Source organism: Belonocnema kinseyi, chromosome 1, assembly GCF_010883055.1.
Source record: "Belonocnema kinseyi isolate 2016_QV_RU_SX_M_011 chromosome 1, B_treatae_v1, whole genome shotgun sequence".
In the NCBI taxonomy this organism is placed as follows: Eukaryota; Metazoa; Arthropoda; class Insecta; order Hymenoptera; family Cynipidae; genus Belonocnema; species Belonocnema kinseyi.
Genome location: NC_046657.1, coordinates 125,370,695 through 125,384,845, shown reverse-complemented (window position 1 = coordinate 125,384,845; position 14,151 = coordinate 125,370,695). Strand labels below are relative to the sequence as shown.

General features: G+C 34.7%; 1 protein-coding gene across 1 annotated transcript; it reads right to left on the bottom strand.

The window, feature by feature from the left end:
• Positions 1-4,250: 4,250 nt before the first annotated feature.
• Positions 4,251-8,512, bottom strand: LOC117179914 (protein FAM200A-like). Its single transcript, XM_033372123.1, has 3 exons — positions 8,348-8,512; positions 7,580-8,160; positions 4,251-4,446 (listed from the first exon to the last, which is right to left on the bottom strand). Exons 1-3 carry the CDS (start codon positions 8,510-8,512, stop codon positions 4,251-4,253), a joined length of 942 nt encoding a protein of 313 aa, XP_033228014.1.
• Between the last annotated feature and the right edge of the window lie 5,639 nt (positions 8,513-14,151).

Genomic DNA, 14,151 nt, shown 5'->3' with positions numbered 1-14,151 from the left:
ACTAACTTTTCAATGCACGATAAATTAAATTTAATGTACGTGAGTGGAAAAAACTTCCAATACATGTGCATTGAAATTCAGTCAGATTTTTCTAACAGTGTACTATCGGGACAAAATTTTGGCTACTGCAATTTTGCGGAAAGACAATGTGCATAATCCTCTTCAACTACTCCCGTGTACCAATATTTTTGTGTACCATTCGCACCGTACTAAACAGTGCTGTAAAACATATACAAATAAATCAAGTGGAGAAAGAGCTTCCACAGCTAAAAGAGTGCGCATTAGTGACAGTAATGTTTCTGAAATATAAACGTCAACTGAAGAAGATGATGTATTGACTCAGGAGCATGAGAGTATGAAATAGAAGAAAATGATTGACAAGATTATTGATTTGAGGAACAATTCTACAATGAAAGCAAGCAACGAATTTTTTGAAGGCTTTGCAATATTTAAAGCGTGATCCTCTGAAGCGTAAAGGAAATGTGATAACTGATCAGGATGTTATTGATAAAGAGCTCTCTTGTCACACTGATTGTTAACGCTCGTATGAGCGTGCGTATAAATGTTCGCAAAATCAGTCAGCAGCGGAGTCGACTGATACGCGCCCGACATAGATAGTAGTCTTTCTACCAGTTAATTTTGTTTCTGGGCGATTTCCATGCAACAAGTTTTCACGGCAAACAGAATCTTTTGAAAATGCACAGTTCAACAGGCCTTCAATGGCAATCACTACGTAAGGTCGACGAAAGGACTGTTTATGCTCGGCGAAGTTCTTTTCAGATTGCAGATGAAAGAATCTCTGAAAGAACATAAAGTTGCACATAATGAAGGGCAGCCGGTTTTCATCAGAATGTTGCCAGAGAGCTTCCTCGAAAAAAATCCATATCAAAATATTTGTAATTAACCGGTTTTGAATTTTCAATTCCAATTTAACAGTGTGCAAATGTGTCAAATGAACTCTAAAAAAGTGGTTACCGTTTTGCAACTTCCTACATTCTCACGTCATATTATACGAACAATATTTTTTATCAATAGGGACCAAGATTAGAATGGAGAAAAGAAAAGATATTTTCTATTTTTGACTAATTTTCGATTCATAAATTACAGTCTCTGCATCAAAAGTTATACTCAAGGTACAAAAACAATGTTAGCCACAAAATTGGTAGGTTCGCTTTTGAGCGCAATCTTTTACCACCACATTCTTTATGATAAAAAAGTTTTAAAAAATATTCGTTCGACATATTATGTTTCGAAAAAATGACGAAGAATGCTGTTTTGTCCCTAAAGATATCAAAAAAATATTTTAATTTCTTTACTCTTTCATGCTGTTTTTAAAAAACTAATGAAGCACGTTTATAATATCCGCTTTCAAATAATTTTTCCCATTTTTTACGGATTTTCAAACATGAGCTATTTTTAAACAAGTCCCGCATGACATAGAAAAACTTCTCTTAAACTGAAAAATATGTACGTGTTACTTCAGTTTATTAAAAACAACATAAAAATGAAAAATGTATTTGGACAAGTTCAGGTATAAATTAAAAGAAGTGCAAATTTCATCGTTTTCCGAAATAATAATAATGAAGGTAATTTTTTCGAATGTAACAATATGTTGAGAAATGCTAATTCCATAATGATACTTCACAGTGCTGTTACAAATATCATATTAATGTTAAACGCAAATCTAAAAAAAAGACATTTGTACAGTCTATAATTTTATTCAATGAAGTCAGGCGTATTCAGAATTTTTTAAAATTATTTTCCGATTTCCTTTTAATTGGAACCAAACATAAAAAAATATTTGCTAACTAATGTTAATACTCAATAATATTTTGGCTCGTCAAACTGCATTGTGATTCTAGGATAAAACTTGAAAATATGTATTCTAACTATTCATAATGTGAAGTGAAATTGTTCATTTTATGCTTACACGAACATTTTAGTACACTTAAAAATCGATTTATAAGCTACTTTTATGGCTTTCTTACGCGAAAACACAGTTACAGTCAAGCACAAGTTAGAGCTTTCAATATCATGTTGCAGGTCAGGCAAATCTACAGCAATTTGAAAAAAAACAGCCACACATTCCTCGAAGACTTTAAGACCTTTGTTACTCGGAGATCAGAAGAATCAGATTTGTTTAAATACTGGAACAATGTCCTAATGTTAATTAATCTTTTCTGAGGTCTGGTTCGCAATGATCGCGAAGGTAACTGGCCTCTGCATGTGAAAACGGGTAAGACATTACAGCCAATTTACCAAATAACAGACCGCACAAACTATGTTAGGTCGCCTAGTGGCTAGAGGCTTGTCTTACCGTGAAATATAAAACGTGAAGAATTTATGCTGTGAAGTAACCTTGGTTAACAATGTTAACGATGAACTTCGAGTACAACATGAATTTTCTGTTTATGGTATCCAAAAGATGGAATCTTCGGTTCAGAAAATGGAACAGTTTATTCTGGAGAGAGTAAATCCGTTTCAGCCAGGATGCCAAGTCCTGAGAAATATTGTGACATAGCAAAAGGTCGATGTTTCAAAAAGTAAGATACTTCTAGAGATCTTTGTTTTAGGTTGTGCAAAGTACGACAGTTTCAGAAGAAAAAGGTTTCTTGAGAAAACAAAATCTCTATCTGATACAATCACGCGGGATTATTTTCCATCCTTCACGTCTGCAATTAAAAAACTTAATTCCGTTGGAAAAGAAAAATCAGCACCTGAGGCATACGTACGAATTTTTGATCTGGCACGAGTACGTAAGTACGATAGACGAAAGCTTTTTGGAAATCCTTCATCGTCGAAGGATTTCCAAGAAAAGGAGTGGAAAGCGATTTTGTTTGGGAACTAGAAAAAACATTTTCTTATTCTGATGCCGTTAACAATCCGTCCATATATGATCGATATGCATGTGTTGCCGTGGATGTCATGCTGCTGTGTAGAAAATTAAAATTAAAGAAACCTAGAACTGCCACAGATCATGCAACTGTTCAAGATTTTGCACACAGATTCTGCAATTCTGTCCTTCCCAGTAAAAATGTTGCTCCTCGTAGAATCGACTTCGTTTTTTATCTATATTATGAAGATTCTCCGAAATCAAAGGAGATGTCCTACGAACATGCTTCCATTACACAGAATTAGTAGCGATGTCAAAGTTCCACCAAACGACGATACATTTTGGGGTTCTTCTAACAACAAAGTGTTGCTGCAACAGTTCCTTCGACGCTGTATTTTCCAAAATTGCTTTACTATCTGGCTTAATATTGAAGTGATATGCAGCGCCACAGACTGCGCTGAGTCCACTAGGTCTTTAAGTACCAACCAAGCGTTAGACACTCCACAAAGATCAAACATTGAAGAAGCTGATGTCCGAATAATATTGCACACAATAAATGCAATTCAAGCAGGATTTGAGAACGTCATTATTTTTTCTTTAGATACAGATGTTGTGATACTCGCATTATCACATTAGGAATTATTCCAAACTGAAGGACTGAATGTAAGCTTTTTTATCTGCTTTAAAAATAAAGTTGATGGCATTAATGTGTCGTTTCTTATATTCCATTATGCACCACTTTTTTAGTGGTACTTTAAAGAATCAGTATGCTGAATTAAAAATATTTTTAACTTTTTGTTGCAAAGCTAATTGTATTTGAAACGCCGTAATTAATTATTCATGCGCCCTTGCTTAAATTTTAACAATTTAACCATAATTTCACAGGAACTTGGTGTCTTGCAGCGGCACCTATATATTGGAGCAAACCTATTATTTCAAAAATCGATTTTAATCATTGTAAATGACTGTTTATTATCACACACTAGAATTTTCAAATTAAAACTCCTTTTTCTAGAAAATTATTAACTTTAGAGAAATAGTGATTATTACAAAAAGTGTGTATTCTGACTGTTATTTTCATAAACTAAAAAAATATTTCTTTTCTTTTGTGCAATAAATATTCGTTAGAAGGCAAATATGTTTTGACAGTTTCTATTCGTTCTGGAATGATCCAAGGAAATACAAAAAAGAAACTCGAAATATGTTCAAGGGAAAAGCGTTAATCAAAAATAATCAAAAAATGTATTATCTGCGAATATCTCGAGAACGCTAAATTTTTTTGACTAACTTCTAGCGCCTCCTTTACCGAAGACGCTCGGCCTCACGACGCACCTCCTCCTCACGTTGGCACTCTTCCTCAAGCCGTTGGCGCTCCTCCTTTCTCGACGTCACTCCTCCTCGCGCCTCCTGACATGATCTAAGTTCGCTGACGGCACGCGTTCCGCGTTGGCAGACCGTCGGGCGTCAATTCTTCTTTCTCGTTCCTCCAAGGTGAGGGCTGCTTCCTCATCCTCTTTTGTCGACAGAGCCGCGTCCGGCGATTAGGTCGCGATAACCTTTTGGCCCCTGTCATCGAAGGGTTTTCAAAAAGGTTGCGGTTCCGTACCGCCACTCTGAACAACCATGCATCCATTATTTATTGTTCACTTTATTCTATTTTCATTAATTTATTTTCTCGCTTGTAGTTCAAAGCCGGTTGAGATTCCCGGTCCTGCTAGTTCGCTTGAGATGAAGAAAAGAGGGAAAGAGTGAGTGAGAGAAGAGAGCGGAGAGGAAGGAGAGAGCACGAGCGTGAGAGGGAGAGAGAGAAACACTAGCCTAGGTGCTTCAGACCCACCGCAATGATTTCGATAAGGTTGAAAACAAGAGGGTAGACACGTGCTGTGGAGTGACCGGGGAATTTGCGGACCGTTGCAGGCCATTCAGGCGGGCAGCAGATGTGCCGAACAATGTTAATTACTCAATGGAGGGTTAGCAAACTCGTCGTTTAGAATCTCAAGAATCATTAGTTTGTCACGTAGAATCTTCACTCCAAATTGCCGTTGGGTGAATTTTGGGTAAAAACCACGTAAATAAACCGTTGGATTCTTGAGGTTCTCAATTTGTCCATCTGACATACAACATAATTACTTCCAAACTGCAGATATTCACTTTAATTAAGTTGGAAGTGCAACGATTTTGAAACTTTTCAAACGAGAAATATTACTCACGTACCGTTACATAAGTGAAAACCAACTCCAATTTTTAAGAAATACCTTAATGCACGTTTTGACAGTATTTGTAAACATTTTTTAATGTTGTATTACATTTTTAAATATTCGTAACTAATTATTTATATGAAATGTGCGATAAATACTGGGGAACCTAACCTTCTATCATAATTAGGTTATAAGTATTTTGCGGACGTCTTCTGAGTCTCGAAGCCTTTAACCAATCAGCGCAAGATCTCGAGCGCGGGATATTTAAAAACCGAATTAAAATCGCCTGTGTAGTACTTTTTTGCAATACACAGATGAACGACGTGTTGCATTTAATGATAAAGTTGTAAAACTCTATTCCCTATGACTACATTGTCACGTCCTGTGACGTATTATAACCATATTATTTATATTTATTATTTATATTAATAATTATGGAAAGAAAAGATTATGTTTTTATAAAATCGCACAAACTCATGCCTATTTATTATTATCCAGTATGTTCAAATCAATGTTTGAAACATCACTGTACAAACCACGCAGTTTGTACCTTTTTGACTTTCAATACACCGCCAAAATACAATAATAATAATAATAATAATACATCAATGATTTTCTTTGACTCTTCTTCGACCGCCCAGAAACGATTAAAGGCCACGAAAGGCTTATTTAAGGCCTCGGGAACATTAGGAATTCTTTTCTTTCTATTTAAGAAAGAATCACGCATCCTTCGACGTACCCACTCTACAGGACAATTCAAGACCAATCCATTTTTTTCTTTCGATGTCTTTCGATAGTATCGGAAATTACACAATACTTTGCTCCAACTAAGAAAGCACTAAGTTTTGAGTGAATCGTTATCTCAGTTCGAATTTCTTTTACTAAAATGTACGTTTTGTTGCTCTTCAAGCAACAATGGCCAGTAAAGTGGAAATCAATGCTCAATCCTGACTTAATTCTAATTGGTTTAAAAGATAGTCCATCTATAAAAACCGAAAGATCAAGAAAACAAACCGGAGGTCTTATTACATTATAAATCGACACTAGCCTCATTAAAGCCTCATCTAACATTCTGTCAATATCTGCCATATTGCTTATTTTTCCCACTTAATGTCACTTCCACTAAAAAAAACTATCAACTGTCTCTTCAGACCTGTGGTCGGCAAACCTTTTGCTCCTTTTCAGGTATAGTTAGGCTCGACCCGGCTTAAATTTTTCTTCTACTTTTCGGTCGGTTGTTGAAACTCAGGGGGGGGGTGAGCTAACCCCGCCAGGGGTTCTTTGCCCATAGGCCGGTCCAAGTATAAAAATTGAAAAATGTTTTCTTTTACCATTAGCGATTTAAAACTAATATATTTGGAATGTACGAATTTTTGCGATTTGAATGACATGTTGTTGGGCTATGAAATTATAAAATTGAAAGAAGTCTAATTTAGGGATAAAAGAATTGAATTAATGAAAGTATTAACTAAATTTACATGTAAGGTTATTAAAAATTGATTTCATGCACAATTTATTACTCAAATTAATTTTAATATTTATGAAAAATGAGAAAAATAAACAAATTGTGAATAAATACTTTTTCGTTATTAATTTTTGTTAAAGCTGGTGCTGCATTAGCCTATTCAAAGTACACAGCACTCTCAGCGTTTCTTATCCCTCACCAACGTGGGCATACATATAGACTGTAAAGAGACGTTTTTGTTTCAAATCGGACAGGTTGTGCAATATTTTCAAAAATAAAAAATAAAATGAAATAAAATTAAGAAATATATTCTCTTTCGATTTACGTTGGAAGTTTTTAGTTTTTTATTGTATAAATATACTTGATATATGATATATACTCGTAAAATATATAATATATTAAGTTAACTAAACTAAAGGATGTGAGTGAACTGAAGTTGCCAATTTTTTAGTGTCAAGTGTCATGGATTTATTAATTTTCAACAACAAATCATTTTCCACGTCTTCTAATCGATTTCTTTACTTATTCTTCATGTAGGCCATTGAAAAATGCAATTCACATAAGTATGAAGTAGGAACAGGAACTAAAACTTTTAATGCACCCGTTGTAAGTTCTGGGTATTTCAGTTTAATAAAAACTAAAAAATTGGAAGTTGTGCGTTTTTGGAATTCAGATTTTAATAAAATTTGGTTACATAAATCGAACAACTAATATAGCAGATTTGGCTCTAATTCCGCGTGCATCGCCAAAATTCGTTCAAACGGGTTCAAAATCCATGCACCATGGTACTCGCTTTTTGGGGGGAAATAATCGCGAATATTATTTTACAAATAATTTAAATGTTCGATGATGGACGATTTTGTTTTCGCGTCAATTGCATCGCACTCTTAATGACACAGAAAGCGAAGGAAATGATCCTACAGATTGGAATCAATCTGCATGATCCAATACTCGACCTTCATGAGAAAGCTTTCCACGGAATTTTAAAGAAAAATCATGCCTGTGTATGAACCTTGCATGCTGACATTTAAAGAATTTAAATGTCTGTAAATGTCTGCTAAATATGCAAGCTTCATCACTCACAATTTGTCGTCAAATTTGTAAGCTAACTCATGTTTAGAGTCACTTAACAAAATGCAAACTTCATCTTTTAAATAAAATATTCGATTAAGAACCTTGCCTCTGGAAAGCCATCTCACCTCAGTGTGATAGAGTAATTGAGAAAATTCCGCTCCCAATTCTTCAAAAAGTACCGCAAACAAACGTCTATTTAAAGAACTGCTTTTGATAAAATTTACTATTTTAACCGAATCATGCATCACTTCCTTCAATAAGGCAAGCATAGGTTTAACCGCTAAAGCATACTTATGAATGATGCAGTGATACCAAGAAGAGTTCCGCGCGACTTCTTTGAAATATTTGACAAATCTCACGTTTTTCCCTGTCATCGAACTAGCCCCGTCGGAAGGAATAGCTACACCTTTTTTCGAATCTAATTTAAAAAAATCCGTTCTTTCCATTATCTCTTGAAAAAGTGAATGTCCTGCTGCTTGCCCCTCCATACTTTTACAAAATAGCATCCGCTCCCTAATGTCCTGTTTGCCAATTACACAAACGAGTCCCAACAGTTGTTTCACATTGCTAACATCTGTGGAGCCGTCCACCTGAATGCAAAGATTTCAGTAGAGTTCAACTCATTTTTAATATGACTCCGCATATTGATTCTCAGTTCCGTGATTCGCCTATACATTGTTAGCGCCAAGTGTAGGATTTTTTCAATAATTTGAGCCTTTTTATTCCCCCATAAAATCCGAGTCCATTCAAAACAATAGGATTAAATAATTGCCCTACCTCTGTTCGTGGCTTACCTGCCTGAGCAAAAGCTAGTGCTGCAACATATGAACACTCGCATAGCTTTTGCCTCAATCGTGTTTCTTCGCTGTCTGCTAAAGTTGATTCACTAACTACACTTTCGCGCTCTTTTCCCTCCAAAACATCAATTTCGCGCAATTTCATTTCAAAGACCTCCGTCGGAAGGTTTTAAGATTCTGGGTGCTTCCGTTCAAAATGAGGTTTTATTTTTGAGGGAGGCTTAGTCGCGACGAAAAATAATTGTAAGTAAATTCAACACTGCAGGTCACCAGATTCTTGCATGCGAAACCCGTACTTCAAATAGTCCGACATTTTTCACGTCTTTAAGCCTTTGACTTTTAGACAGAACCGACTTTAAGGTTGTACTGCAGCGAGAGCCAAGTGATCAGATTTTGATAAAAATTAATGTACATGTAGTTTATAGTGCCTTACGCCATCTCATAAAATTCTAAAAAAGTGATGTCGCTGGGTGCCGAGTAATGAGTTTTCAAAGTTAAGTAAAAATACATGGACTCTTATTGCAGCACGTGGATTTTTACCCCTATCCCTCCGAAAAAATTATTTGTAGTAATAGGATGGACGTAAAAATCAAGCATATTGTAAAGTACTACTTTTAGATGTAGTGGACGAAGTTTTAAAATGATTATGTCAGCAGCAGAAAAGTTATACGGGATGAAATTGGCGAATTCAGCAAATTGGGTACTTATATTTGAGAATCATGGCAACGCTCATGGCTCGCTCGCTCGCCGTTGTACCCATACAAGCAACGAGTCTGAGTGAGGACGAACGACGTTGCCAAGCGACTCGCTTGAAATAAGAATGAAATGATGTTTAATTTTGATCGCGTGCAGTTGGCAGCGGAATTGGAATGCAATGCTAAAGGATAGGGCACAGTTGTACTACAATTAAAACACTGAATCTCGCTGCAGTAATACCTTAAATTGCCATTTGACACCTAGAAATATCAGAAAAAAGTAGAAGTGGAGACTTAGGAATTTAGCATATCTTCCAAATTTTACCACAATGAATTAACAATTGAACATTTCGTACGTACAGTTCCAACGGAGCAGAAGTTGTAACTCCTAGCAGTTATAGAAACTATTAACAAAAGAAGTAGAAGCTTGTACTTCTTTGTTAATGGCACTGTCATTCTACGAATAGCTATGTCCAAAGGATAAGGCATATAATGAAGATTACTAAAATGATTAAGAAGTAAGGGTTTAGGTATTCAGGATATCTTCGCTATTTGAAGAAAATCAATTGTATGAAAATCCATTGTAATATTTACTTCCTTTTGATGTTTATTCCTATTTACATCTTCCGACTTTATAGGCAAATGGCATATTGTTTTTTTAAAATTTGGGTTTGTTAACTGAACATTTAACTCTTCCATTTTCGGCTCAAAATTTATTTTTATTAGTTAAAAATTCAAATATTATTTGGTTTATAATTGAACTATCTTGCTGAATTTTTTGCAATTTGAGCCTCCCCCGATCAAAACGGGACACGTTCGAAATGCCTTGGTTTCAGTTAGCCTCTTGGTTATTCTCGTTCTTGATTTTTTCAAGACGGATTTCCAATTTCTTCGAATTAAGATATGCTTTAAAAAAATGAAAATGCGATTTGAAAAAATCAAGAACGAGAATAAACAAGATGCTAACTAAAATCAAAGCATTTCGAGCGTGTTCCGTTTTGATCCGTTTTGAATGAAGGGAGAAGATTCCCCCCACTTTTCTGCTGCGAAGACCAGCTTCGTGTAAAGCCGCTAAAATGTGCGATCATGAACCGAGCTCGCCCGACTTTACGAATGACGATATAATCAGCTGCTCCTCAAATTTAATTTGGTTTTAAAATCCTAAGTTACTATAGAATAATTAGATTTGTTGCGAAGAGGAAAATATTATTTACTGTATGTAAATATATATACATATATAAGAGACAAAATTTCAGGGCCTAAAATAACTATAAATACATTTTATTACTGAAAACGTTAGTTTATACTTAAGTTTTCACTTGAAAAAATTAATTTTCTACTATAATTAATTTTAATTATATTATTTAATAAATTAATAATAACTTAATTTTTCGAGAAAAAAAACTTTCCAACAAAATTGCTCAATTTTCAACTTTAGAAACGAATTTTACGTTAAAGCAAAAATATTAAATAAAAAATCAACTAGTTCAATGTTTGATTAAAAAACTGAGTTTTCAACAGCATAGTTGAATTTTCAAACAAAGAAATTAACTTTCAAGTGAAAATTTTTAATTTTTAACAAGAAACGGAACAGTTAAATCTTGAGATCACAAAATGAATTTTGAATAAAGAAAAGAATCGAAGTTGAAACAAAGGTAAATTGTCCAACAGTAAAAAAAATATCACCCACGAAAAAAAACAAAGTTTCAAAAAAATATTAAAATTTTTAAGCGAAAAATTTAATTCGAAAACAAATAGTTCAATGTTTAAACCAATAATTTTCTGCTGAAAACACAAATTCAAAATTTAAAAATCAAGCTTGTAACAAGAAAAAAACGAATTTTGAACAAAACAGATCAATTTTCAACGAAAAACGGTTACATTATTAGTTTAGAAAATAAATTTATTACAACAAATAAAAATTTTTCAGAAAAATAGTTCAATTGTCAACAAAATACATCAACTTTGAATCATATAGATGAATTTTCAATTGAGAAGATAAATTTTTATCGGCAGATGAAAGTTTAATCTTTATCTAAAAACATAATCCCAAACGCTACGCTCGAAAGTTTGAGCGCGCCTAGGGCGCGCGACTCTTGGTTCTCGCGCTATTGTCGGTTTTCCATAAACTGAATTTGCTCATTTCCAATGTTTTCTTTATTACTTAAACTTTACAAATACGGTCTACTGAGCAGCCTTACCATTTTTTAACTTCTAAATGATGTATATATGCATATACATACATACGCGGTGTGTTTAAAAAGTAAGGTGACTTTTCAATTTTCGCGGGCTACGTACATTCAAGTTTTAAAGTTTTTGTTTTGTTGTGTTGGTACACTCGTCACGATCATATGTTCACAGTTTTGACTATATAGCTCGTGTTGTTTTTCTGGCATAGGCGTAAAAGGTTAGAAGGGTTTGGTGTGCTCGGCGATTTTCTTTTTTTCGAAAAAAATGGAGCAAAGAGTTTGCATTAAATTTTGTGTGAAAAATGGAATCCAATGCTCTAAAACTCTTGAAATGTTGACAGTTGCATACGGTGAGTCTACTCTGAGTAAGAAAAATGTGTATAAGTGGTACAAACTGTTTCAAGAAGTTCAAGCAGTGGAAGAAATGGTGTTGAAAATTCGCCGAATTACCATCAGAGAAGTTGCTGAAGATGTTAGCATATCGTTTGGCTCATGCCATGCTATCTCCCCAATAAGGTACCTAATGGTACCTATCTAATTGTACCTACCTAATGGTACTTATGTATCGAGGTGCTCCTGAAGGACCAAAAAGCTTCTGCGTAGCCTCAGGTGCCATAGATTATCACTGCGCATGTAAATATAGTACCATACAGAAACATATACCGGATCATATACAGAATCCTATACAGGAAGCTTTATAGGAACCTTTATAGGATCCTTTATAGGGTTATATGTGATTTTTTATAGATAGCGCTTATAGATGAAACACATAGGTTCCTATATAGGAATTTTCAGCAGGGTAACGACTCATACTATCTAAGATTCACCCATGACGTCTTATAACATGTTTTTATAATTCAATGTTCGGTCCATCTCTTTGTAGTAAGAAAATCGGCGAGGGAGCACTGTCATGAATGGGAGCACTAGAATGTGAGAATAATGCCGTAGTGTGTCCGACGACGAGTTAACATTGTCCTCGTCAAAGTCGGCAAGCTCTCATTCCTAGCGTGTGGGGTTTTGACGTAATACTATGCAAAATCAAAACTGTCATCACTCAATTAACTGTGCGAGTTCATCGGGCAATAGATAAAGTCATGAATGCAGCGGAGATCCGAAAAGCTTCTGCTATGTATTTTCAGAATACATTGGCCATTTCAACAAAAGAAAAATTATAAAGAAAATTATCTCTTTATACCAAACATTTTTTGATAATGAAATTTCATAACAAGATAAAAATTGTATTCCTTATTTTATATGTGGATCATGTTACACAGTGATGAATCGTTACCGTTCGACTGAGGATAAGGCTTAACTAAAGTTTACAACTCCAACAAAATGGAAAGGCCACAGGATAAAAACGATTGCTATTTTCTCTAACAAACGTAGAAGGTGTAAATAGAATTTTTTTCAAACAAATAGTTTACTCTATTGTTACAAGCGTCCAGTTTCGACAGAAGGTATTCATAGAAGACTTAGAAGATGACGAGTGGCGAGATATCTTGACTGCAGGATTGAATGCTTGGCATATAGATCAAAATGCAAGAAATCCGATTAATAAAAGAAAAACCGACTCAGGTTAAAGCACATCAAATGAGAAGGATTTAAGCGAATCCGATGAAAGTGAAGAAGAACAGTCTTTGAGCAGTGATGAAGATTATGTTCCCGTCGGCCGAGAGTAAACTACTATAAAATTCGATGAAAAACATCTCAATTATTTGTTTAGAAAGAGTGGTCTGTCGAAAGAACAATCAGAACTTATGGCTTCATAACTCAAGGAAAGAAATATGTTAACAAAGTGTACTAAGGTAAGCGTGTATCGTAACCGAGAGCAATACTTTCGTAAATATTTAAAGGAAGAATCACATCTAGTTTACTCCACAAAAGTGAAAGAACTTATCGATGAATTCAAACTAGATGTATACATACCCGAGAAATGGTGGCTATTCATAGATTCATCAAAGCGCAGTCTCAAAGCTGGCCTTCTTCACATCACAAACAAGTACGCTCCCATACCATTAGCATATAGAACTGTGCTTAAAGAAGAATATTGTAATCTTGAATTGGTTTTGATGAATATAAAATACGAGGAACATAAATGGCAAATATATGGATACTTGAAAATTCTATCTATGATACTTGGAGAACAATCTGGATTCACAAAGCACCCAAGTTATTTGCGTCTGTGTGGGTAGCAGAGACAGAGAAAATCATTAAAAAAGGAAAATTTGGCTATCAAGACAATTTTTTGAATCTGGAAAGCAGAATATTTTGAGAGAACCACTGGTTGATGCCTCCAAAATTTTGTTACCTCCTCTGCATATAAAGCTTGGTTTGATCAAACAATTTGTAAAGGCCTTAAGCAAGAAAGGACAATGCTTTGAATATTTTGGCAAAGTATTTATTTAGAAACCAGATGCTAGATTGAGCAAAGGCATTTTTTATGGTCCTGAAATCCACACTTTATTTAGAGATAAAAACTTTGAGAAAACTATGAATGATGTAGAGAAAGCAGTATGGTCGAGTTTTAAACAGGTATCAACAAAATTTTTGGATAATACGAAAGGCGCAAATTAGATATTGTGAAAAGGATGGTACGTAACTTCAAAAAATTGGGCTGCCTAATGAACTTAAAACTCCATTTTCTTAATTCACATATTGATCAATTTTCAAAAAATAACGGGGACTTCAGTGAAGAGCAAGGAGAAAGTTTTCACCAAGACTTGAAAGGATTTGAACGTAGATTTCAAGGAAGGTGTTGCATTAATTTGTTGTCAGATTACTGTTGGATAATGAAAAAAGAAAAAACCTTGAAAAGGGGACAAGAACGTGTCAGAAACGCTCTGCACCGATGATTTGAATAGAAGCGTGTGCGTAAGCGAAAACCAATTTCAAATGTCCTT

Bases quoted from the DNA above. Each gene is read 5' to 3' on its own strand.
- LOC117179914 (XM_033372123.1), bottom strand. From the start codon at position 8,512: ATGAAATTGCGCGAAATTGATGTTTTGGAGGGAAAAGAGCGCGAAAGT. The intron at 8,161-8,347 runs GTAGGGCAATTA...CTTTGCATTCAG, and splicing joins CAGGTAAGCCACGAACAGAG to GTGGACGGCTCCACAGATGT. The intron at 4,447-7,579 runs GTGAGTGATGAA...ATGGTTGTTCAG, and splicing joins TACAAATTTGACGACAAATT to AGTGGCGGTACGGAACCGCA.